Source organism: Saccopteryx bilineata, chromosome 3 (assembly GCF_036850765.1).
Source record: "Saccopteryx bilineata isolate mSacBil1 chromosome 3, mSacBil1_pri_phased_curated, whole genome shotgun sequence".
Lineage (NCBI taxonomy): Eukaryota > Metazoa > Chordata > Mammalia > Chiroptera > Emballonuridae > Saccopteryx > Saccopteryx bilineata.
In genome coordinates, this window is record NC_089492.1 from 249,665,897 (window position 1) to 249,691,518 (window position 25,622).

A 25,622-nucleotide genomic window follows, 5' to 3' on the forward strand; every position below is an offset into this window, starting at 1 on the left:
TTTCTCTAAGAAGAAACTGAGTTTGGGTGGTTAAATGACTTGCTCAAGTCTACAGCAAAGTGCATAAATACTAGGCACTTTGCATCTATTATCTCATTTAACCTTGAAAATTCTATGAAAACACTTGTTTATAATTAACAGAGTTAAATAAACAATTGTTAAGTAAAAATGCTCAGTAAGTTACATAAGTTTCCACTGGCTCTGTACTTACACACTATGTAATACTGCCTCATATTAATTCACACATTTCAATTTAAGACTTGACTTTTCCTTCTCCTTCATCATGCCCACATCCAGTCAGTCACTAGGTCCTGTTGGTTTTCCCTCTTAAATATTTAGTTCTGCCAAAATCCCATCTCTTCCTCTCCATCACTAATGCTACTGTCTTTTTTCAGGCCTTTATTATCTGAAGCAGGGGTTGGGAACCTATGGTTCGCGAGCCAGATGTGGCTCTTTTGATGGCTTCATCTGGCTCGCAGACAAATCTTTAATAAAAAAAATAATAACATTAAAAATATAAAACATTCTCATGTATTACAATCCATTCATTTCCTACTGCTCATGTTCATGGTCGCGGGTGGCTGGAGCCAATCACAGCTGTCCTCCTGGACAACACCAAATTTTTATTGGATAATGCATAACGTACATGGGTCATTGTATGGCTCTCACGGAATTACATCTTAAAATACTTGACATTCATGGCTCTCTCAGCCAAAAAGGTTCCCAACCCCTGATCTGAAGTCTAGAAGATCATCATAATCATGTCCTTCTAATCTTTAGTTGTGTCTTTCCAATTTATCTTTCACACAAATATGAAATGACAGAACTTTCTAAAAAGTAAATTCAATTATGCTAATCCTCCTGAAATCATTTCATAGCCTTCTTAATAAAGAGGTATAACTAAAAAGCCATAATTTACTCATTTATTCCACAAATATTTGAGCCCTGGCTATGTGCTGGGCACCATGCTACCCTACTGGGTATGACAGCAAACAAACATACATGGTTCTTGCCTTTATAGAATTAATAGTCTATGGAGGATTAAATCCAAACTCAAGCAATCACACAAGTGAATGTAAAATTACATACTTCAAAAAAGTACCGGTACATGGTAAAAAAAAAAAATCATGTAATATACACAGGCTTTAACTAGACTGGCAGGGTAAAGGAAGCTTTTACTTAGGAAAAGACAGAGAAGACAGAGATAAAATCTGAAGTACATGTAAAAATTTTTATGTATAAAATGGTACTAAGAAGTGAAACAGGCCCTGGTTGGTTAGCTCAGTCAGTTAAGAGTCATCCCTAAACACCAAGGTTGTGAGTTCAATCCTGGTCACAGCACATATGGGAAGCAACAAATGCATGCACAACTAAGTGGAACAATAAATGAATGCTTTTCTGTGTCACTCTTTCTTCTTCTTTCTCTCCCCCTTCCTCTGTTTTTCTAAAAGCAATCAATTAAAAAAATTTTTTAAGTGAAACAATAATAAGCAGAGGAAATGGCATGTACATGGGTCCCATTAAGAAGAAGCATGGCTCCACCAAGGAAGTATCATAAAAGGAAAAGTTAATGTGGCTAGAGGCCTGAGATTTAAGGGCTAACAAAGGGTCATTAATTTAACCTTTGAACTTTATTTCCAAGTGAAGCTATACAAACAGAAAGATACAATACCAGAATTATATGACAACAATATTCAACACAAAACCTTAACCTGGAAGCCCTGGCCAGGCAATTGGTCAACCCAACATGCTGAAGTCGCAAGTTTGATCTCCAGTCAGGGAACATACAAAAATCAACCAATGACAGCATGAAAAAGTGGAAGAACAAACTGATGTCTCTCTCACTTTCTCTCTCCCTTCCCCCTAAAAATCAATTAAAAAAACACACCCTTAACCTTGTTTGAAGTTATTAGGCTCATTCCTTTAATATAGTATGAATTAACTTTAACATAACCTGTTATTACCTTATAGATGACACACAACGTTGTAAATTTTATGTGCTCAAAAGTGCTAATTTGTAAAAGGCAAGCAATTATAAAACACATCCCTATTTTAATCATATTATAGCCATTCATTTTTAACTTTTTATTAGAGAAATTCTCAATTATATAAAAGTAGACATAACAGCATAACAAATCTCCAAGTGCCCACTACCCAGGTGAAATAATTATCAAAGCCAATCTTCATCTACTTTTCCACCATTTAATCATTTAGAAATAAATCTCTTGTATCATTTCATCTTTAAATATTTCAGTATATACCTGAAACATAGGGGCTACTTTAATGTAACAATATCATTATCACACCTTAAAAAATAAACAATTTCTTAATATTAAATATCTAAGCAGAGGAACATTTTTAAGTCATGTACACTGGTTGACAAAAGTAGGTTTACAGTTGTATGTGAAACACTTTGTATTGTTAATTTTTGTATTATTTTCCATATGAACTATAAACCTACTTTTGCCCACCCCTGTGTATTTTAAGACTTTATTTTTTAGAGCAGTTTTGGGTTCACAGCAAAATTAAACAGAAGGTATAGAGAGTTATCCATACACACCTGCCCCACTTATGCCTAGTTTCTGCCACTATCAACAACTGTCATCAGAGTGGTACATTTGTTACAAGCAATGAACCTACTTTGATACATCATTATCACTCAAAAGTCCATAGTTTACATTAGGACTCACTTTTGGGGTTGTAATTTCATGGTTTGAACAAATGTATAATAATATGTACGTACCATTATAGTACTATGCTGAGTATTTTTTGAAAATTTTCTTTAGAAAATTAAATTTAACGGTGACACTGAATAAGAGTACATAGGTTTCAGGTAAACATTTCTATAGTGATTGAACTGTTGATTATGTTGTATACCCATCACCCAAAGTCAAATCATTTTCTGTCACCTTATATTTGTCCCTCTTTACTCTCCCCAACACTTCTTTCATATTCTCCTCCCCCTGATAATCACTTCACTTATATCTATGTCCATGAGTCTCAGTTTTATATTCCACCTATGAGTGAAATCATATAGTTCTTAGCTTTTTCTGATTTACTTATTCCACTCAGTATAATGCTCTTAAGGTCCATCCATGTTGTCATAAATGGCAATATGTCATCATTTCTCATGGCTGAGTAGTATTCCATAGTATATATGTACCACACCTTTTTATCCAATCTTCTATCAAAGGACACTTTGGTTGTTTCCATGTCTTGGCCACTGTGAATAATGCTGCAATGAACATGGGGAGGGGGTGTCTTTATGTACAGTGTTTTGGGGGTAGATACCCAGTAAAGGGATTGCTGAGTCATATGGTAGTTCTATTCTTAATTTTTTGAGGAACTACCATATTTTCTTCCTAATGGTTGTACTACTTTACATTCCCACCAGCAGTGAATGAGGGTTCCTTTCTCTCCGCAGCCTCTCCAACACTTGTTATTACCTGTCTTGTTGATAACAGCCAATCTAACAAGTGTGAGGTGGTTTGTCATTGTAGTTTTGATTTGCATTTCTCAAATAGAGAAGATGAGCATCTTTTCATATATTCTGTTGGCCATTTGTATGTCCTCTTGCAAGAAGTGTCTGTTCAGATCCTCTCCCCATTTTTAATTGGATTGATTTTTTTGTTGCTGAGCTTTGTGAGTTCTTTATATATTTTGGATATTAACCCCTTATCAGAGCTGTTGTTTGCAAGTATCATGTCCCATTTGGTTGGCTGCCTATTTGTTTTGTTGTCAGTTTCTTTCACTGTGCAGAAGCATTTTAGTTTGATATAGTCCCATTCATTTATTTTTGCCTTTACTTCCCTTGCCTTTGCGGTCAAATTCCTAAATTGTTCTCTATGGCTATTTGGTCTAGTGTGTCATTTAAAGCTAATATTTCTTTATTGATTTTCTGTTTGGATGATCTACCGAAAGCCATCAATGGTGTGTTGAGTACTCCAAGTATGATTGTCTTTTTGTCTGTTTTTATTTTTAGATCAGTTAGTAGGTATCTTATATATTTTGGAGCTCCCTGGCTCAATGCATATATATTAAGAGGTGTTATGTCTTCTTGATACAATGTCCCCTTTATCATTACGAAATGCCCATCTTTGTCTCTGGTTACCTTTGTTGTCTTGAAGTCAGGACTGTCAGATATAAGTATAGCTACACCTACTTTTCTTTGGATATTATTGCTTGGAGAATCATTTTCCAACCTTTCACTTTGAGTCTGCTTTTGTCCTTGTAGCTTAGATATATCTTTTTCTTTTTTCCTCTTTCTTTTTTTTTTCAGTGAGAGAAAAAGAGTAGGACAGACAGGGATAGACAGACAGGAAGGGAGAGAGATGAGAAGCATGAACCCATAGTTGTAGCACTTTAGTTGTTCATTGATGCTTTCTGACATGTGCCTTGACTAGGGGGCTCCAGTTGAGCCAGTGACCCCTTGCTCAAGCCAGTGACCTTGGGCTTCAAGCTAGCAATCTTTGGGCTCAGAGACCATGCAGCCATGTCTATGATGCCATGCTCAAACCAGTGACCCCATGCTCAAACTGGTAAGTCTGCACTCAAGCCAGATGAGCCCACACTCAAGCCAGTGACTTTGGGATTTCAAACCTGGGTCCTCAGCATCCCAGGTCAATGCTCTATCCACTGTGCCACCATCTGGTTAGGTGTTAGATGTGTCTCTTGAAGGCAGCATACACTTGAGTTTTGCTTTTTGATCCAATCTGCTACCCTGTGCCTCTTTATTGGTGAGTTCAATCCATTTACATTTAGGGTACTTATTGACACCTGAGGATTTCCTATAGCTATTTTGTTTTGTTTTCTGGTTGCTCTTTGTCTTATTTGATTCCTCTTTTGTGTTTCTGTCAGTTGTTTTTGTATGGTGGTATTCCATACTTCTTTCCCCTGTTTCTTTTTTTTTTTAAGCTATGTGTTCAGTAGTGGCTTTTTTGTGGGTGGTTACCATTAGGTTAAGAGAAAGATTGTCATATGTACAAAAGTCCTTTGTCTTATAAATGCTTTTGAACTCCATCCTCCTTTGCTACTACAGATCTTTATCCTCTCTCCTTTTATGTTTTTGTTGTCACAGATTATCCTTATTTTTGTTGTGACCTTGTAGGAGCTTTTACTTGTAGTTTTGATTTGTTTTGTTCTTTGTATCTGGTCGAATAACCCCTGTATTTCCTACAGTGGGAGTTTTCTGGTGAAAAATTCCCTCAGCTTCTGTATGTCTGTAAAAGTTTTCATTTCCCCTTCATATCTAAAGGATAACTTTGATGGATACATAGTAGAATTCTTGACTGATAATTCCTTTCTTTCATACTTTGAATGTTTGTGTCCACTGTCTTCTGGCTTGCAGAGTTTCTGCTAAGAAGTCTGATGATAACCTAATGGGCTTTCATGTATAAATTATGTTCTTTTCCCTAGCTGCCTTGAAGATTCTTTCTTTGTCATTGATTTTTGTCAGTTTTATTACACTGAGCCTTGGAGTAGATCTGATTGGGTTGCAGTAACTTCACATTCTGTTTGCATCATTGATTCGAGACTCTAACTCTTTCCATAGGCTTGAGAAATTCTGATTCATTATGAATAGGTTCTCTATTCCCTTCTTCCTCTCTTCTTCTTCTGATATACCCATTATTCTTATATTGCTCTTTCTGATGGAGTCGGCAATTTTTGTAGAGCTTTCTCATTTTTTTAAATTCGTGAGTCTCTCTTCTCTTCTCTCTGTAGCATTTCTAGTTGCCTGTGTTTGATGTCACTGATTCTTTCCTCTGTCTGGCTTGTTCTATTAGCTAAACTTGCAACCACAATTTTTAATTCATGTATTGAATTCTTTATCTCTGTTTTTAAAGTTTCAATCTCAACTCTGGCTGGTTGGCTCAGCCATAGTGCTGGCCCGGTGCCTAGAAGTCTCAGATTTGATTCCCAGTGAAGATATACAGGTGAAGCAACCATATACTTCTCCACCCTCCCTTCCCCTTTTCTCATTCTCTCTCTTCCCCTCCCGCAGCTATGGCTCAAATGGTTCCAGCAAGTTGGCTCTAGGCACTGAGGATGGCTCTATGGCCTCACTTCAGTCACTAAAATAACTCGGTTGCTGAGCAACAGAGTAGCAACCCAAGATGAGTAATCATTGGCCCCAGATGGAGCTTGCTGGGTAAATCCCGATCAGGGCGCATGCAGGAGCTTGTCTCTCTACCTCCCCACCTCTCATTTAATAAAAAATAATAAAGTAAAAAAAAAAAAGGAAAGTTTCAATCTCCCTAGTGTTGGTTTTGTTTTCTGAGCTCATTATATTGCCCATGGTGTTTTCTTGCATCTCATTGAGTATTTTCAGAACTTCAATTTTGAATCCTCTATCGTTTAACTCCAAGGTTTCCATGTAATTAAGATTATTTTTCTAGAGCTTTCTTATTTTCTTTCTGAACTGCATCTGTTTTGTGTTGCCATGGTATTCAATTTCCTCTTCCTTGATGGCATTTGAGAGTAGTATTGTTAACAACTCTAACAAAAATAAAAATTTTAAAAATACAATAAAATAGAATTTAAAAAACACCCACAAAAATTAAAATATAAAAATCAAAGAAAATGAAATTCAAAAGAGAAAAAAAGAACAAAAAATAAAAAGAAAAAATAAATTTCAGTTTTGAGAGGTTACTGTTTTCTTCCAGTAGGTGTCACTGTATTACAAGTGTTAGCTCCATGAAATTACTAAGCTGTCCTCCGCTGAGATGTTGCTGTTGCAATGATGTAGGCAGGGCTGCAGTCACATTGGTGGGTGAGGCATGTTGTGAGAGTTTTACAGCTTTAGCAATAGCAAACTTAGGCCTCCAGATGCTGCTCCGTGTCTCAACAGACCAGGGGACCAGACGTGGAGCACCTCTGTTCTTTAGGGTATAGAGTGGCTCTGGAAAGTTAGCTGTGAGATCTGTCTCTGCCACTCTTCATACCTGTGAGGTGAGGGAGGCAGGATCTGGGAAACCAGGGGACCATACACTGGTTTTCTCTGTCTCTGTGCTGAGTGAGGGCGGTGAGAAGACTGCAGGAACACTGGCTGTAACCCCTTGTTCTGCCATCGTTTTGGTTTAGTATCTCCCCCTCTATTTCTCCGCTCCTCCCAGCAGAAGGAGGCCCAGACACTCTAGGCTTTCCTCTTTATATCCCAGCAGACAAACCCCAGACAATCAGAGCTTCCCTCCTCCACGTAGTCCTGCAGAGAAAAAATAAAACCCAGTTACTCTGGGTTTATCTCCTCTCCAAAGCCGACTGTGAATGCATTTTATCTTCTTCCACCCTTTCCAACCCTGCCCACCTTTAGTCCATTCAGCGTACAGATCTTTTAGGCAGGCCTGCGAGCCCAGCTGGGGTTCCTTCGCTGTGTTCTAGTTGACAATTTGTTGAATTTCAAGGGGAGCAATCAGGAGTATATCTCACACTGCTGTTGCTCTGATGTCACTTTTGCTCCAATTCCATTCAGAGTAGTTTGATTGCACTAAAAATCTGTGCTCCATCTATCTGTCCCTTCCTCTCAGTGATAGTATTCAAATAATTTAACAACTGGTTCTCTGCCCTAATGACCATTTTAAGTATTGAAAAATGATATACCAAAAGGTAGTTTATTATTTCAAGTATTTAAAACTTAAATAAGAATAAAGGAGGTACAAAAAATTAGATTGTAAGAAAGAGTTTTAAAATATTTAATAAAAAAATATTAATACCTGACAATAAAACTGTTATTTAAGATATTTCCATATTGCTTCTTGATTGGTGTCCTTACTTGCATTTTTTTCACCTATGGACGGAATGAGTATTACTATGGGCACTTAGAATATGCTGTTATGCAGATAAACGTTAAAAAAGAGTAGGAATGTAAATCTGTGACTTCCACATTGGTTGGCTTCCCAGGTGCCCACCTTAAAAAGAACCCTGAAAACAAGTGCCATTTCAATAACCAGTTCACCAAACTCAACAAAAAATTAGGTATCGGTTATGTCAAACCAGTGCAAACCAGCTGAATCCCGCCACTGCTTCCCCTCCACCACTCCCTGAATCCTAATCTTTCACTGTCTCCATAGTTTTGCCTTTTTCAGTATGTAGCCTTTCCAAATTGGCTTCCTTCATTTATACAAAGAAGAACAAAATTGGAAGATTCTTATTTCTGGTTTCAAAATTTACTACAAAGGTACAGTAATCAAAACAGTATAATATTAGTATAAACATAAACATCAAGAACAAGAGAATAGGCCCTGGCCAGTTGGCTCAGCGGTAGAACGTCGGCCTAGCGTGCGGAGGACCCGGGTTCGATTCCCGGCCAGGGCACACAGGAGAAAGCGCCCATTTGCTTCTCCACCCCTCCGCCGCGCCTTCCTCTCTGTCTCTCTCTTCCCCTCCCGCAGCCAAGGCTCCACTGGAGCAGAGATGGCCCGGGCGCTGGGGATGGCTCTGTGGCCTCTGCCTCAGGCGCTAGAGTGGCTCTGGTCGCAACATGGCGATGCCCAGGATGGGCAGAGCATCGCCCCCTGATGGGCAGAGCGTCGCCCCATGGTGGGCGTGCCGGGTGGATCCCGGTCGGGCGCATGCGGGAGTCTGTCTGACTGTCTTTCCCTGTTTCCAGCTTCAGAAAAATGAAAAAAAAAAAAAAAAGAACAAGAGAATAAAACAGAGAGCCCGGAAACAAACTCTCACACATATATAGTTAAATGATTTCTGACATGGTGCCAAGACAATTCAACGGGGAAACAACATTCTTTTCAATAAACAAGCTGGGAAAACTAGAAATACACATTCAAAAGAATGAAAATAAACCCTTACCTTACCCCATATACAAAAATTAACTGAAAGTGGATCAAAGACCTAAATCTGAGTGCTAAATTTTATAAAACTCTAAGAAAAAAATATAAGGAAAAAGCATCCTGACATTTGGTTTGGCAATGTATCTTTCTTTGATATGACACAAAAAGTATAGGCAACAAAAGAAAAAAACAGGTAAACTGAACTTCATCAAAATTAAAAACTTGGGTGTATCAAAGGGCCTATTAATAAAGTAAAACAAAAACTCATGAAATAGAAGAAAATATTTGCAAATCCACTAATAGGCCACTGATATCTAAAATATAAAAAAAATTCTACAATTCAACAACAAAATGCAACACTTTATATAAATTACAGCTAACTTACAATAAAGATATTATAAATTACCATTAATGATAATCCACTATATACAGTGCTAGGTAACATATTACTTCTAATACTCCTGAATCAACAGATCTTTATTATAGATAATCATACAGAGTTAAGTATTATAACCTTTATTTTACTGATGACAAAAGTGCCTTGCGCAAGATTATGAAGAGCTACTAAATGGCTGTGAGGTAATTTGGAACCTAGGTTTGTTGAGAAATATTGATCTCTTTTCCTCTTTACTTTTCTGCTTCTCAAGAACAACCAGTTGCTATATTTTAACACCAGAAGTCAAAACAAACCTTGAGAAAACTGATCTATGAAGTTATATGCCAACAGATTATCTTAATGTTCTTGTAGTTCAGGGTCTTATAAAAGCTATTCTATATTCATTACCAAAATTCTCAAGTGTTAAACAAAACTGATTCTAACTCAAATTATTCAAAAGTAAATTACAGCCAGACTGGTGGTGGCACAGTGAATAAACAGAACGATGACCTGGGATACTGAAGAAATTAGTATTAGAAATAATTCAAAAAGGAAACAGTAATTAAAAAAAATAAAACCCTCAATGAAGCAAGCCCACATAATTGGCACCTTGATAAACAGCATTCCAGTCTGAGATGACTTCCAGAAAATACTTTTAGCACAGCAAATTTCAAAATGTTTAATGGGATACTCTTCCCACAAAGTGACCTTAGCTAATCAGTAAGTTTACAGATAAATTAGTGCTAGCATAAATCTTTGTTTCCTTCTCTTTCCATTGTTTTTTAAAGCACAACAAGCTCTTGAAAGAGCTGCAGGGAAACAGAGGTCTAAACAAATTCCTTCCATTTACAGAAGAGGAAACAGAAACCCAGAGCTTTTTCATACCCATGTCAGCGCTCTTTTCTATACTACATCTCCAACAGTTCTCTTCTCTATCCTGTTTATTAAAACCACTATGCAGTAAAAATTGAATTATACTTTTTAAGTCAAAGTAGAAAAATAGTGCGTAAACTGGAGTGGTACATATTATGTCACTAAATCTTTATTCAGTGATTTGGTGCCCGTATTGTTCTTTTCCTACTTTGTAGTTCAAGACTTGATAGATTTGATTAGGTAAAATAATAAAACCTAAAATCCAGCTAACTTTACCTAGGCTCCCCATCACCTGATAAAACCAATCACTCATGCAACATTTTTGTCTCCCTTAAAAATTCAAATACTCAAATTCCCAGTCCTTCACCACTGCCCAAAACTAATGTCCATCCAAAGACATATTTCTAGCAAGCAACTCAAGTACAGATAAATCTTATTGCTACATCCAGTGTAGTAAAAAGAACATGGAGCTTTGGGGTTGGACAAATTTGTGTTAAAATCCATGCACTCTCATTTATAAACTGAGAACTAGATACCTAACCTTCCTAAGGTGCATTTTTCTCACCTGTATAGCTCAGAGAATTGTGGTGTTAGACTAGATAAGTTTAACATAAATTGGAAGTGTCCAAACTGTTATTCTAGTCTCACCTTTTATAACATCCCAAACAAATAAAAAATACCTAAGTTGTAAGTGTTAGGTTCGGGGAGGTGTGCTGTGGCTGCCAGAGTCTAACTCTTGGAGAAGCAGAAACAGGGAAGTGCTGATAGGGTCCCTGTGAGGCTGAGAACAAAAGATCAGCACAAAGCTGGGCAAACATCCTGCATTCTATTGGTTAGAGACCCTTATCAGAAGTTTATGTTTGAAATTCGACACTGAGCTAAACCCTTCCCCTGTTGCTATGTTGCATGCGACCCCCCTAGCAAATAACGAACTGCCACATCTGCTTCTGTATAATGCTTGCTCACTTAGGATATATAAGGACCTAGTTGTAAGCGCCAGGCACGACTCTCGTTTGTAGCCCCTGTGGGTACGGTGTCTCCAGACACCTTGAGAGTTCGTCCCTGCACAGGTTAAACTTGGCCAATAAAGTAAGATCTAAACCCCTGAAAGTCTCCGACGTTTGTTCTCGCACTTGGTGGATGTAATAGTAAGTATCAGTTCAAAGAATTTTACTTTTAAAGGCTATTTTTAAAATTGATTTTTAGAGAGAGGGGAGAGAGAGAAAAAGGGGGTAGAAGCAGGAAGCATCAACTCAGAGCAATTGCTTCCCATAGGGTTTCGAACCAGCGACCTCAGTGTTCAAGGTCAACACTTTATCTACTGCACCACCACAGGCCAGGCCTTTTAAAGGCTATTTTTATGTCTACTTCCATCAAATAGTAGATAGAGCCATTAACCAGTTGGCACCTAGTAAATAATAACCAGCCAAATCAATGACAGTAATGGATAAAGTGTGACAGAGCCTTGCATATGACTAGAAACTCAGTGGCTTTCTTAGGCCTTTGAAGTCAAATACCAAATAAAAAAGGGTCAAAATATTCATGATAAATGGAGCCTGAGAGATAATGAATAACCATGATCTACTGGAATCAGTGATTTCCAAAGGAAATTAATACAGATATATAACAATGGTGTTCATTTGAACTTAGAAAGTACCTTGTGGCCTGACCTGTGGTGGCACAGTGGATAAAGTGTCGACCTGGAATGTTGAGGTCGCCAGTTCAAAACCCCGGGCTTGCCTGGTCAAGGTACATATGGGAGTCAATGCTTCTTGCTCCTCCCCCCCCTTCTCTCTCTCTCTCTCCTCTAAAATAAATATAAATAAAAATAATTTTTTAAAAAGTAAAAAAAAGAGTACCTCGTGCGGAAGTTCTTTGTATTCTTTCTATTCTGTTATTTATTGTCTACCATACAGGAGAAGTAGAAATTATACAGCTATATGGAGCAATTCTCTATATTAATGTGAAATCATAAAACCCACATTTGCAGAGCATTTTAGAGTGTGACATACTTTTCCAACTAAAAATGAAGAAATTATTAAATCCAGATGTCTTGACCTCCATTACAGTAATATGGAAATAAACTACAGTATTTTAACTTTCACAAATTCTAGTATAATTATCTTATATTTTACTTAATTACATTATACCAAAATGAATAACAATTATCATATGTACCACTTATCAAGAACTGAATACAAGCCTTATGTTATGATAAAATAATTTCCTGCAATTTTCTATTAATCCCTCTATATTCAAGTGTACTTTATCTTGACCCATTCTTCTTTGACATGAATTTACAGTATTTCCCTTTCCCTACTGCTAATTCTTCACCTGTGCTCTGATGTGATGACATTGTTCTTACATATTGTAGGACTCTGTTCCATAAATTATATCTACTTTCTTATATCACCTTCTCTAAATAGCCACTTTTTTTTTTTTCAATTCAGTGAGAGGAGAGGCAGAGACAGACTCCTGAATGTACCGGGACCCGGATCCACCTGGTAAGCCCACTAAGGGGGCACTGCTCCATTGCTCAGCAACCAAACCCTTCTTTGGGCTTGAGGCGGAGGCAATGGAGCTATCCTCAGTGCCTCAGGCCAACTCACTCCAAACAAGCCACGACTGCAGGAGGGGTGCAAAAGAGAGAAAGAGACAGAGAGAAGCGAGAGGGGATGGAGAAGTAGATGGGCCCTTCTCTTGTGTGCCCTAACCAGGAATCAAACCTGGGACACCCACATACCTGGCCAATGCTCTACCACTGAGCTGACCGGCCAGGGCCATTATTTTTTTATTTTTTTGAGAGAGAGGTAGGGAGAGAGGGAGACAGGAACTTGGCTCGTATAGTGCCAAGACCGGGGAAATCGAACCAACAACCTTTGCCCTCTTGAACATTCCAACCACCAAGCTATCCAGCCAGGGCAATAGTCACTTTTGATATCATGACTTTCCCAACTCCCCCTGCCATTCATAGAAAAATTAAATTCTCATTCCTCAATGATGCTAAAGTATCTTGTTCATACTGCAGTATGAATGAAGAGATATGCTCATTGGGGGAAGCAGTATGACTAAAGGAAAGAGTGCTAGTTTTAAAGTTGGCTCTGCCATTTTCAAGCTGTGACTTTGGGCATATTCCTTGACCTCTCTGAGCCTCCAATTCTTGAGCTGTCAATACAAAAAAATTAACAACCCTTTCTACAAGGCTGTGATGGTAATTAAATGTAAATAAACATAAAGCACATATAACTGGCTCTTAATATACTGTATTATAATTTGTTGTGGGATGGTCCGTTTGTCTACTCAGATCAGTAGTGCACAATTTTTATTTTAGGATTTTTGAAAATCTCCAAGAATCTAGATACACCTCTTTCTACTCACTGAAATCTGTGCCCTTGATTATAGACTCCACAAAGTAATACATCTCAATTTACGTATCTCTGGATCTCTAATACCTAGCCCAGAACCTTACATGTATCAGATGCTTCATAAATATTGTCACATATAGTAAAGAGAATTTAACTGTAGACATTAACTACTGAATATGCTTACCGTTCTACAAGAATGAAACAAGTTAAAACTTCTTTTTTCAACGGTAAACATTATTTTACAAAATCATATTGCTTGGGGTATTTTTCTAGCTACATTCCCAGATAACCTGATTAATACTTAGAAAAAGTATACCAATGTTTTAAGCCCTTTTCTTCTGAGGAGCTCAAGAATTTTATTAGAACATCCCTGAGGTAACTAGAGATGAAAAGGAAAAAAAGATGGAATATGAAACCATAATCTATATGAATTCAGAAATTTTACAAGTTACACTCTGCAAAATTCTGTCTAATTTTTTAATTTATATGTATTTTGCCACCCTTTTCTTTTCTTTTTTTTACTTATATTCCTCTGAAGCTGGAAACAGGGAGAGACAGTCAGACAGACTCCGCATGCGCCCGACCGGGATCCACCCGGCCCGCCCACCAGGGGGCGACGCTCTGCCCACCAGGGGGTAATGCTCTGCCCCTCCGGGGGGTCACTCTGTCGCGACCAGAGCCACTCTAGCGCCTGGGGCAGAGGACAAGGAGCCATCCCCAGCGCCCGGGCCATCTTTGCTCCAATGGAGCCTCGCTGCAGGAGGGGAAGAGAGAAACAGAAAGGAAGGAGAGGGGGAGCGGTGGAGAAGCAGATGGGAGCTTCTCCTGTGTGCCCTGGCCGGGAATTGAACCCGGGACTTCTGCACGCCAGGCCGACGCTCTACCACTGAGCCAACTGGCCAGGGCTGCCACCCTTTTCTTTCTGAATCCACCTAAGTTACCTATTTACTCTTTACATTTGGATATGCTGATCTGGAACAAAAGTGCTTTCATTATTCAAGAAAGCAAAATTTTCAGAAAGTGTTATACACAGTAAGCAAAACTACTACATAAAAATGATAATGCTGACCCTGGCCGGTGGCTCAGTGGTAGAGCATCGGCCTGGCGTGCAGGAGTCCTGGGTTCAATTCCTGGCCAGGGCACACAGGAGAAGCGCCCATCTGCTTCTCCACCCCTCCCCCTCTCCTTCCTCTCTCTCTCTCTCTCTTCCCCTCCTGCAGCCAAAGCTCCATAGGAACAAAGTTGGCCCAGGTGCTGAGGATGGCTCCATGGCCTCTGCCTCAGGCGCTAGAATGGCTCTGGTTGCAACAGAGCAACGCCCTCTGATGGGCATGCCGGTGACAGAGCAATGCCCCAGATGGGCAGAGCAACGCAACAGATTTGCAGAGAATCCCCCCTGGTGGACATGCAGGGTGGATCCCGGTGGGGCGCATGCAGGAGTCTGTCTGACTGCCTCCCCGTTTCCAACTTCAGAAAAATACAAAAAAAAAACGGTAACGCTAATCCCCTAATAGAAAACCCACTGTTAAGGTTATCGACCATAGGTTACTTCAGACTGGAAAATACAGTATTTAGGAATTAGACACATTAAATTCTTTTTGCTCCCCATCATTTGGTGTTTTGTGCTAGAACCTTGCAGTAGCCCTTGCTGATTGCACTAAGAATCATTCTCCCCCTTTTCCTTATTAACAGAATCCCAGGCAACACTGGGCTCAGCCCCAGGGGATGAACATAATTGATCTTAGCCAATCCTGCCAATTAGATCAATTACTGACAAAGACCCTTTTGTCAGTAATTGGTCTAAAATTGAACCTGTGGTCTAAAACTGGCCAATAAATTGAAAAAGTTGCTGGGGATCCTTTCCTCCCTGATGAGGGATGGGAAGAATAGACTTTTTTGATCCCCAACCAGTTTCTTTGCACTTTGAAAGTTGTCAGGTAGAACTGGATGCTTAGAGCTGTGCCATTATCTTGAGATTATTAGGAAAAGACCAAGAGAACTTCAGTAATCCTGACTGCACCTAGATGCAACTGAATATCTACAGTCTTCTTGTTATGGGAAATGAACGTCATTTTTGTCTAAGTCACTGGATGAGATACTCTGTTCCTTGAAGTAGAAAGTACCCTAATTAATGCTAATTATCCAATAAATCAGGCAGAAAGTAGAAATTACTGAGCACTTACTATTACATCTATAATCTCATTTAATTTTCACAATAGCCCAATATATAAAATTATTAATCTTTTTGTTGTTTTTATAAGACTTAATAAAGTTAAGACTTAATGAAGTTATAGTTAATATTAACAAAGCTAAAGTTTGAATCCAGACCTGACACCAAACCTTATATTCTTTTTTTTTTTTTTAAACAGAGACAGAGAGTCAGAGAGAGGGACGGACAGACAGACAGGAACAGAGAGATGAGAAGCATCAATCATCAGTTTTTCGTTGCACATTGCGACACCTTAGTTGTTCATTGATTGCTTTCTCATATGTGCCTTGACCACGGACCTTCAGCAGACCGAGTAACCCCTTGCTTGAGCCAGTGACCTTGGGTCCAAGCTGGTGAGCTTTTGCTCAAACCAGATGAGCCCTCGCTCAAGCTGGCGACCTCAGGGTCTCAAACCTCGGTCCTCAGCATCCCAGTCTGACACTCTATCCACTGCACCAACACCTGGTCAGGCTTATATTCTTTTTAAAAATGCAAAATCCCCTTTCCTCCTTGTTTATAGCTCTTCAAAAAAAAAGAAAGGAACAAAGAAAGAAAGAAAGAAAACTAGTAAGCTGATGTGTTACTAGCTAACAGAATTTAGGAAGAGCTAAGCAATATCGATTATTCTTATAATCCTGTCCAAAAAATGTATAGCCTTCAACTGATCCACCCAGCAACCCTGTCTTGGGCCAATGATCAAATCAACCAAGCTATTTTTAGCGCCTCAGACTGACGGGCTCCAAACTAACCAAGCTATCCTCAGCACCTGGGGCCAACGCTTGAACCAATCAAGCCACTGGCTGTGGGAGGAGAAGAGGGAGAGCTGAGAGGGTGGTGGAGAGAAGCAGAGAGTCACTTCTCATGTGTGCTCTGACTGGATATCAAACCTAGGACATCCATATGCTCAACCAACACTCTATCCACTGAGCCACTGGCTAGGGCCCTTCAACTTTATTTTGGGGTAAAAAAACAAAATTTATGTGTATATGTGTATAAAAAGTTCCAGAATGTCTAGTACCATAGCAAAAATCCCACAGCAAAAACTGCAATAGATTCTAAGTATAATATTCAATTTCTTAACAATTAAAAAGTATGAACTAAATCACAAACATTTAAATCAAAAGACTAACTTCCTTATTTCAAACAATTCCATTAACCAAGTATCCATCAATATAGAAACCACAAAGTTAACACTTCCTCAATTCTCATCTGTTCATGAAAATTCAGCTTAAATCTTGGCCACAACAGAAAAAACTTTATATGATATATAAACACCAAAAGTCAGCAAGGTCATTTTTATATTTAGAACTAGAACTGGATGTTCAAATGCTATTTATGTCACCTCAACCAGAAATATGCTCACCTTATATTTCCTTTATTAATTTCTAACTGAGCATTATGAAATGAGCATGCTAGATTTCTGAGCTGATACATACAACTTACCTTCCCACATGCTCTGCAATGATGCCTCCTTTTGGTGAAAGTAAATCTGGCTTCACATTTCATGCAATTTGGAGCCTGAGAATCTGGTACCCATACCGGAGCAACCTCACCCAGAGTGGTAAATGGCTTTCTGGCAGAAATTCCAAACTGACCAGCTCTGAGATCATTATCTGGGCTATCTGGAGCTAATAAAAGGCACGGTCTACTAGATATCCCAGACTCATAATTTTCTAAATGTTCCCCATTTGTATCAGCAATAGAAATGTTTCCCAAAGAGGCGTTGCATACATTGGTTGCTGAGTTTTCCCCTATTTTTGTTTTCCCAAGAACATCATTTTTGTTTTTAATATTATTTCCATTGTTTGCAAGAAGGTCATTTTGTAAATGGTCTGATAATGGCTTTGGAATCTGAAGTTTAAGATTAGAAGGTTGCTTGGGTCTTGCACCACCAAAAGGAACACTGATGGATTGCAGGTTTGCTACTGTCTTGGGTGAAGATTGCCCAAGCACTGATGGAACTTGGCTAGAGAAATTGTGTAAATAATTTTTCTTCATTAGGTCACCGGTGCTGTTTAAAAGTAGTCCACTCCCTTCTGTGACTTCATTTCCTCTCTGTTCATAAATATTTGAATAGCATTCTGACTTGCTCTCCTCTATTTCCTTTTCTTCTGTTACTGAATCTTCTTTGGAGGGTAAAGCCTTTGGAACAAAACAAACAACTGGGCTCTGCATTCCATAGGAATCACAACAATTAGATGAAGTATCTGCTGCTGGTGTACCCAAAACATTAGATGAGGTATCTGCTCCTGGCATATCCATAACAGTGGAGAAATCACATCCTTCACTTTCATTCATGAAAGTTCCGTTTAAATCTAGGCCTGCTTCTCCTTCACTATCATTGTAAGTATCTTCAGGCTGATTCCTCTGCAGAATCTTCTCTTTTTCTTTATTTACTTGGCTGTCATTCAACTCATTTAGTTTAGTCAATTTCCAATTAGTCATCTCCTGAGATTCAGAGAAATGCTCTGTCATATTAAGTAGTTCTGTAGTGCCAAGAATTTCTTCATGCTCACAGTCTTCGTCTTCATCAGGCCTAACTTCACTGGGCACAAGGCAATCTGAAAACTGTTCGCAGTTTTCATCCTTTCCAGATGCATTACCTATGTCTGGTTTGAGAAGCAAAGGTAAACTAGACGGGATGGATTCTTCAATTGTTATCTTCTCTGCTGGCTCTTTTTTCATCAAAATCCCCTCACTCAAATGGGAAAAGGAGTTTAGACTCCCTAGATCTGTCCTAGAAGAGCTGGTTTTGTCAGTGAGAAACTCATCTGGTATACAGTTCTCTTGGTTTTTAACAGCAGAACCTTCATCTGTTCCCTTGGATGAGCTTACTGAATTGATTGTTAAACTTGGAATCACAGACATGGAGTCTCTACCTATATTTTCATCATTCTTTAATTGTGAAGAACAGACACTGGCTAGATTATCAGATGAAGTAGTATATATATGTTTAACAGAATCCCCCTCTGTATTTGGTCTATTCAACAGATCCATTTGTTTCTCTGAGTTCATATCATTTTCAGCAGACCCGTTTATATTGAAACTAAATTGATCAGTTTGTCTGTTTTCATCATCCAGTGAACAACTAAAAGCATCCATGAGGGACTGACTATTGTAATTATTACAATCCTGCAAATCACTTTGTAATGTCCTTTTATCACAGTTATGCATGACAGCTACAACCAGAACATTCTTTTCATCTGGCAGACAGGCTAGGTTTCCACAGTTGTTTTCTCCCACTTCAACAGTGCTGCACTGATCATCTTGATTACAGTTTCTCTTAATTAACTGATCTTCTGCAACAGCATTTTCATCAATCCACATTGTGTTGATCTCTGGATTCACAGTACAGCCCTGCCCATTAGCACAATGGTCCTCTCCCTCTGTGGTCAGAGGCGTTGAATGAGCCAGGGAGAACACTCTCAGTGGTGGCTGTGACTCATTAGAAACTGCAGGTTCATTCACACTGGCCAATGCAGGGTTAAATGACAGTCGGTGAGAAGGGGGATCTAGAATCTTATTCCACTTTGTATCCAATGAAATAGGTGAAACTGTTTCATCTGAAAAAAATAAGTAATTACAATAAGTTTGCTGGTAACCCTGAAAAAGCTAGGACTAAGTTAAGTTAATCAACTACATTTGCAAATATATTTTGTCTGAAAATAAAATATTCCTAGGAAATGAAAGTTTCTAATTCTTAGCTAAGAATAAGAAAATATATTTACAACTGTATCCCCGCTGTGTATTAAATGTCACCGAGTGGTAATACCCCAGAACACTGCAAAGAACAAAAGATTTCTACCTCAATCTAGAAGCATAACTCAAGTGACCCATAGGCTGTACCCGGGGTGGAGGGGCATCAGCAATGGGGAAGGCCTTGAATTGGCCAAGCACAATAGGGGGTGAGGACTACTCTAAGGTGTAAAAAATTAGAACAGTGATGAAGATGTAGTAACTGAGTGAAAAGGAAGAGAAAAGAATATTCTGCGGAGACAGAATGTTCTATAATTATGTTATGACTGGAATTGGGTTATATGGATATATATCTATTTGTCAAAAATGTACAGTTAAGATCTGTACATTTCAATGTGTGTAAATTTTATCTTAAAAACTGTCAAAGACAAACAATCAAGCAGGGAGTGAAGAGTGGTTGAAGTTATAAATGAAACAAAAATGGCAGCATGTCAATCACTATAGAAACTGGGTAATAGGTACAATAGAGTTTACAATTGTTTAGCTTGTATGTATTTGAAATTTGTCCATAATAACTTTATAAAAGTTTGCTACCTTTTATGAAATTCTGCTCATAATCATGTCATAATATACTAATTAGATTCCTATTTACACTATTGAGGACATTTGGCAGAAATTATTCATTTACATTATATCAACCTACTTATATTCTGTCGATAATCCTAATTTTATGTTCCTGTATACTTTTTAGCAGATCATAACTATGCTGGCTATTTCCCCTAAATTAGAGTGTATGTTTAATTAGGAAAATAAGAAATAACATACTTACTACCTACCCTTCTTGCTTTAGTAAACCTGATAATCATAGTCCTAAAGTTATGTTTTATTTTATTTTTTTAAATTATTTTTATTTATTCATTTTTTTAGAGAGAGAGAGAGAGAGAGAGAAGGGGAAGGAGCAGGAAGCATCAACTCCCATATGTGCCTTGACAGGGCAAGCCCAGGGTTTTGAACTGGCAACCTCAGCATTCCAGGTCGATGCTTAATCCACTGCGCCACCACAGGTCAGGCTAAAGTTATGTTTTATAATAGTAACATTAATTTTCAATGCTCCCTTAGCACCTTATTTATATCATTTATTTATTTATTTATTTATTTATTTATTTATTTATTTAGTGTTTTTCTGAAGTGAGAAGCAGGAAGACAGAGAGACAGACTCCGCATGCACCGGACCGGGATTTACCCGGCATGCCCCTAGGGTGCGATACTCTGCCTATCTGGGGCATTGCTCTGTTGCAACAGAGCCATTCTAGTGCCTGAGGCAGAGGCCATGGAGCCATTCTCAACGCCCAGGCCAACTTTTGCTCCAATGGAGCCTTGGCTGTGGGAAGAGAGAGACAGAGAAAAAGGAAAGGTGGAGGGGTGGAGAAGCAGATGGGCGCTTCTCCTGTGTGCCCTGGCCAGGAATTGAACTGGGAACTCCATATGCCGGGCTGATTGATGCTCTACCACTGAACCAACCAGCCAGGGCTTGTTTATATCTTTATTAAAGCATTTATTACACTGTTATACAATGTTTAATTTACCTGAATTTTTAAGGAAGAAACCATTTATTTCCATCAATGTTAAGTCCTTACTTTGCATAGTACATGGTATGTAGTAGGTGCACAATACATATATGTTAGGCGAGTATCTACCACAGTAAGAGCATTAGGCTTCAGGAACATGAAGCTTAAATGACAGCTCTGGCCTCCAAGAAGTATATAATTTAGTTGGGAAAATAAGAAATAGATCCAATACACATGAATATCTAATTAGCAGTACAGCAGAGTGTAAGTATTTGAAAGCTACTATGTAGTAGTAGAAAACAAATTCAGAGAAGAAAGATTTTCACAGGCTGAGGAAGTGTGAGCTTGAACTCATGAAGGCAGGAGCAGATGGGTCTGGGCTTCAAAGACAATTTTATGTAAGTCTGGAAAAGAGGACGTTAATAAAAGGGGAACAAGAAAAAGTATAGTCCCTGACTATAGTCCCTCAGTATAGCTATCTGAGAGAGCAATAAGCAAATCAGTTTGGGTTGAAAAAGAATTTGTGTAAGAAAGTATTGAAAAGAAACTAAAAAGGACAGATTACAAAGGTCATAAAACATCAGATGTATGGAGAATGACTGTATCTGAGTGTCAAATCCTGAGTTTATCGAATTTGGGGTAGCAGAGACTTGAGATTTAGTAACGTGCTTCTTTTTAAAAAAGAAATATTTCCAAGCTGGTTCACAGAAATAAAAAAAAAGAGATACTGCTTTTTAAAATTTTTATTGATTTTTGGAGAGAAGGGGAGAGAAAGAAAAGAGGGAGAGGGGGAGAGAGAAAGAGAAAGAGAGTGTGTGAGAAAAAAGAGGAAGAAGCAGGAAGCATCTATTCATAGTAGTTGCTTCCTACATGTGCCTTGACAGGACAAGTCCAGGGATTCGAACCAGTGACCTCAGCGTTCCAGGTCGATGCTTTATCCACTGCACCACCACAGGTCAGGCTTACAAAAATATTTAATGATATTCAAACAGGAATAATTAGATATTAAAATTTTCATTTTTCAACCACCTACTACCTGGGCATAATATTAACGATCTACTGTCATCATAGTCTTTTAGCATATTTTTCATTTAAAAGAGGAAATTAATATAAAATGAGAAATCATTTAAAATATACGTGGACAAGAACCAGGCTAGAGGCAGTAGCTTTAATGCAACTGGTACTGAGATTAAAATATAAAGTTCAAAACAAATGAACGACACAGTTACAAACAAGAAGGTGGCTTCTGAAATTCTTCTCCTTCTAAAGGAGTTTTTAAATAAACAAATGCTCTATTTTCAAACTAAGAGAGACAACTTTTACAGATACAACAAAAATGTATTAGAAATCAACGACATACAAAGTACCTACTAGACTCTAAGAAGTGGCAAAGAGATTGATGTAATGAATTAATAGTTTTAATCAGAGTCACTGATATTCTAGAAGTATAATATACATGAGATTAGGTGCAGCATCTGTGTAGATATCTCATGACAGATTAACTGATACACAAAGGGCCAAACCAAAGAAAGAATTGAGAAAATACCTGGATAAACGATTCAAACAGAGAGGATAATACACTTTCCACCTTGGTATACATAAAGCTCATCCAGATCCGCCTCACCAGGTGGTGGAGCAGTGGATAGAGCAACAATCTGGGATGCTGAGGACCCGGGTTCAAACCCTTGTGGTGGCTGGCTTGTGAGTGGGATCATAGATATGACCTCATGGTTGCTGACTTGAGCCCAAGTTCGCTGGCTTGAGCAAGGGGTCACTGGCTTGGCTGGAGCACCCCAGTCAAGGCACGTATGAGAAAGCAATCAAAGAACTAAAGTGCCACAGCTACAAGTTGATGCTTCTCATTCCTCTCCCTTCCTGTCTGTCTCTCTTGCTCTCTCTCACGCACTAAAACAAAAATAAAACAAAACAAAAAACTCATACAGATCCAAGAAAAAATCCCAAATGATTAGGTTTCACATTTACACGAATCAGGAATGAACCTAGGGTTATGGGTTGGTTTTGAGTCATCAATGGTAAAATATGACAAGAGCAAACCATTCTAGGTATCATTCCTCTCCCTTTTACTTCCTTACCCCAATGATCCCATATCCTCTTTCAGGCTTCCTTTATCATAAATCCAAAGCCACAAAATCTCTCTTCCCAACTGCTATCAAAGAACAACCTGAATCACTGGATATAGTAACGGTTTGGAGACCATTACTAAACTCATGGACTCTCGATGGAAATACATCACTCTGTAAACTTGTTACATGCCACTTCTTATTAGAAACAAAGAACACCAAAGAAGGAGTGTAAGGTGAAAGAGATTTAACACTGGCTTACCCATTCAAGTCATCCTGAGTTGAGAATTTAAGGAAAAAGTTTCCTTAACCCTTTGAGTAGTACAAACGTTCATGTACGTCCTAACTCAAAGGGTTAACAAAAACCTCACTACTCAAAGGGTTAAGTGAAATGAATATTAAGCAGACATTTTTAGACTGAGCCTTAAGAATGTAAACTTGAACCATTTTGGCAATTGCTTAAAAATGTAAATCCTTTTGCCTGACCAGGCAGTGGCACAATGAACAGAGCATTGGCTGGGGACACTGAGGATCCAGGTTCGAAACCCTGAGGTCTCTGGCTTGAGTGCAGGCTTACCAGCTTGAGCACGGGGTCGCCTGCTTAAGCATGGGATCATAGACATGATCACATGGTCACTGGCTAAAGCCGAAAGGTCACTCGCTTGAAGCCTAAGGTTGCTGGCCTGATCATTGGTTTGACTGGAGACGCCCCCAAACTCCATTAAGGCAAATATGAGAAACAATCAATGAATAACTTAAGTGCCACAACTATGAGTTGATGCTTCTCATCTCTATGCCTTCCAGTCTCTCTCTCTCTCTCTCTAAAAAAATAAATAAAAGTACTGCATCCTATCATAACACCACAGTCTCTAGACCATAAATACATTTAAATATCTCTGCCAAAGTAAATTCTCACCTTCGTTTTGTTCAAATTCATCTAAAACCTTGTCCAGGTTGTAAGCTTCTGCTTGGAAGTAATTCTCCATCGGTGAGGAAACACCACTTATGAGACTTGTTTAAACCTAGAAAGATCAAATTTTTATTACACTTTCAATTGTTAAAATATAACTTGTAAACAAAACAACTGATACAAAAGTTCCCTCTTCAGGACCTTTTATCACTGCCTTTAACACATCCCTCCTTACCCAAATAATTCTACATCTTTCAGCCCTTAGCTTACTTTCAAAGGGAAGTACTCCCTGAACCATGAGAAAAGGTGATCTCCCCTTCTAACCACTCACAGCACCCCACTTTTTTCCTTCATAATATTTACAGCCATCTATAAATATACATTGGTGTGATTTTTCAATTTATGTCAATCTTTCCCACCAGACTATAGACACCACAAAGGCAAACACTAGACTGTGTTCACCAAGCGATTAGCACAGAACCTAATTTAGTAAATTTTCAATAAATACCTGTGAAATGAATAAATGAATAGTATATACAGCTGATCAGTAAGTTGTATTAAAATCCAATTATAATTAATTCAGGCAAACATAAAAAATAAATGTTAAAGCCTTTAGATAAATGGTTATTGGGGAAGAAAATATTCACAGTGCCTCAAAGTATCATTTCACAGATGATTTAATATTAACAAAAGAGAAAATGTGTATTTACAGCAAAAAGACACAGTAATCACTACCTTAACCAGATGATAAAACAGCATCACTAACAGTTTAATAAGCTACCATTATGCACCTACTGATGTGATGCAATGAGAAGTTTAACACTTCACCTCTACAGTATTCTTGCCAAAATTGTTCAACTTAAACTGAATCATAAAGAAACAAATCTAGACTAATTCTAGACAAATCCAGAATATGAAGCATTCTATAAGACAACTGTCCTAAACACTTCAAAAAGTTCAGTGTTACAGAAAATAAGATCATTCTAAATTAAAAGAAACAAAAGAGATTAAATAACCAAATGTCATGCATGAATACTGACCAGATTCTAGATTAAAAAAAACACACATATTCACAAACAAAGCAAAATATAACATTTATGGAATCAGAGGAATATGGACTATATGTTAAGTATAGTGAATTAACATTTTCTTGAATGTGATATTTTGATTTTGTAGGAGAATGTCCTTCTCTTAAGAGATACCTGCTGAACTATTTTAAAAAGATGTGTTATCTGCAACTAATCTTTGAATGATTCAGAAAAAAAAGTATATGGGAATGAGTGTAGGGGTGAAAGGGGGAAAAAGGGAGGGATAAAAGAGAGGTACCTGAAAAAGAGGTAAAATTAAAGAATATATATATAAGTCTTCATTGTACTATTAATTCAATTTTTCTATAGGCTTAAAAATTTTCAAAAGAAGAGTGCAACAACCTCGTAGTGGGAAGCATTCCTTTCCACTGTGAATATTGACAAAATATATTGGTTTTTTTAAGTTTATACACTTTATAGACCCAAAGGTCACTGGCATAAAAAAGCCCAAGGCTGATAGCTTGGGCAAGGGGACACGGCTCAGCCCTGGTCAAGGTACATACAGGAAACAATCAATGTATAACTAAAGTGAAAGCAACTACAAATTGATGCTTCTCGCCCTCTCTCTCCTTCCTGTCCGTCTGTCTGTCTCTCTCAAAAAATAAAAAAAAGCCTGACCAGGCAGTGGCGCAGTGAATAGAGCATTGGACTGGGACGCAGAGGACCCAGGTTC

At 38.3% G+C, this 25,622-nt stretch overlaps 1 protein-coding gene across 2 annotated transcripts in view; it reads right to left on the reverse strand.

Annotated features, from left to right (window-relative positions):
• ZFYVE9 (zinc finger FYVE-type containing 9) overlaps window positions 1-25,622 on the reverse strand; it is a 164,217-nt gene that overhangs the window by 83,067 nt on the left and 55,528 nt on the right. For both annotated transcript variants that reach the window (XM_066269192.1, XM_066269191.1), the window contains exons 3-4: window positions 23,868-23,973; window positions 17,050-19,169 (exon numbers count right to left, since the gene is read on the reverse strand). In XM_066269192.1, the coding sequence (XP_066125289.1) occupies window positions 17,050-19,169; window positions 23,868-23,937 (2,190 nt within the window). In that variant the 5' untranslated portion in view covers window positions 23,938-23,973. The remainder of the gene's footprint in view (window positions 1-17,049; window positions 19,170-23,867; window positions 23,974-25,622) is intronic.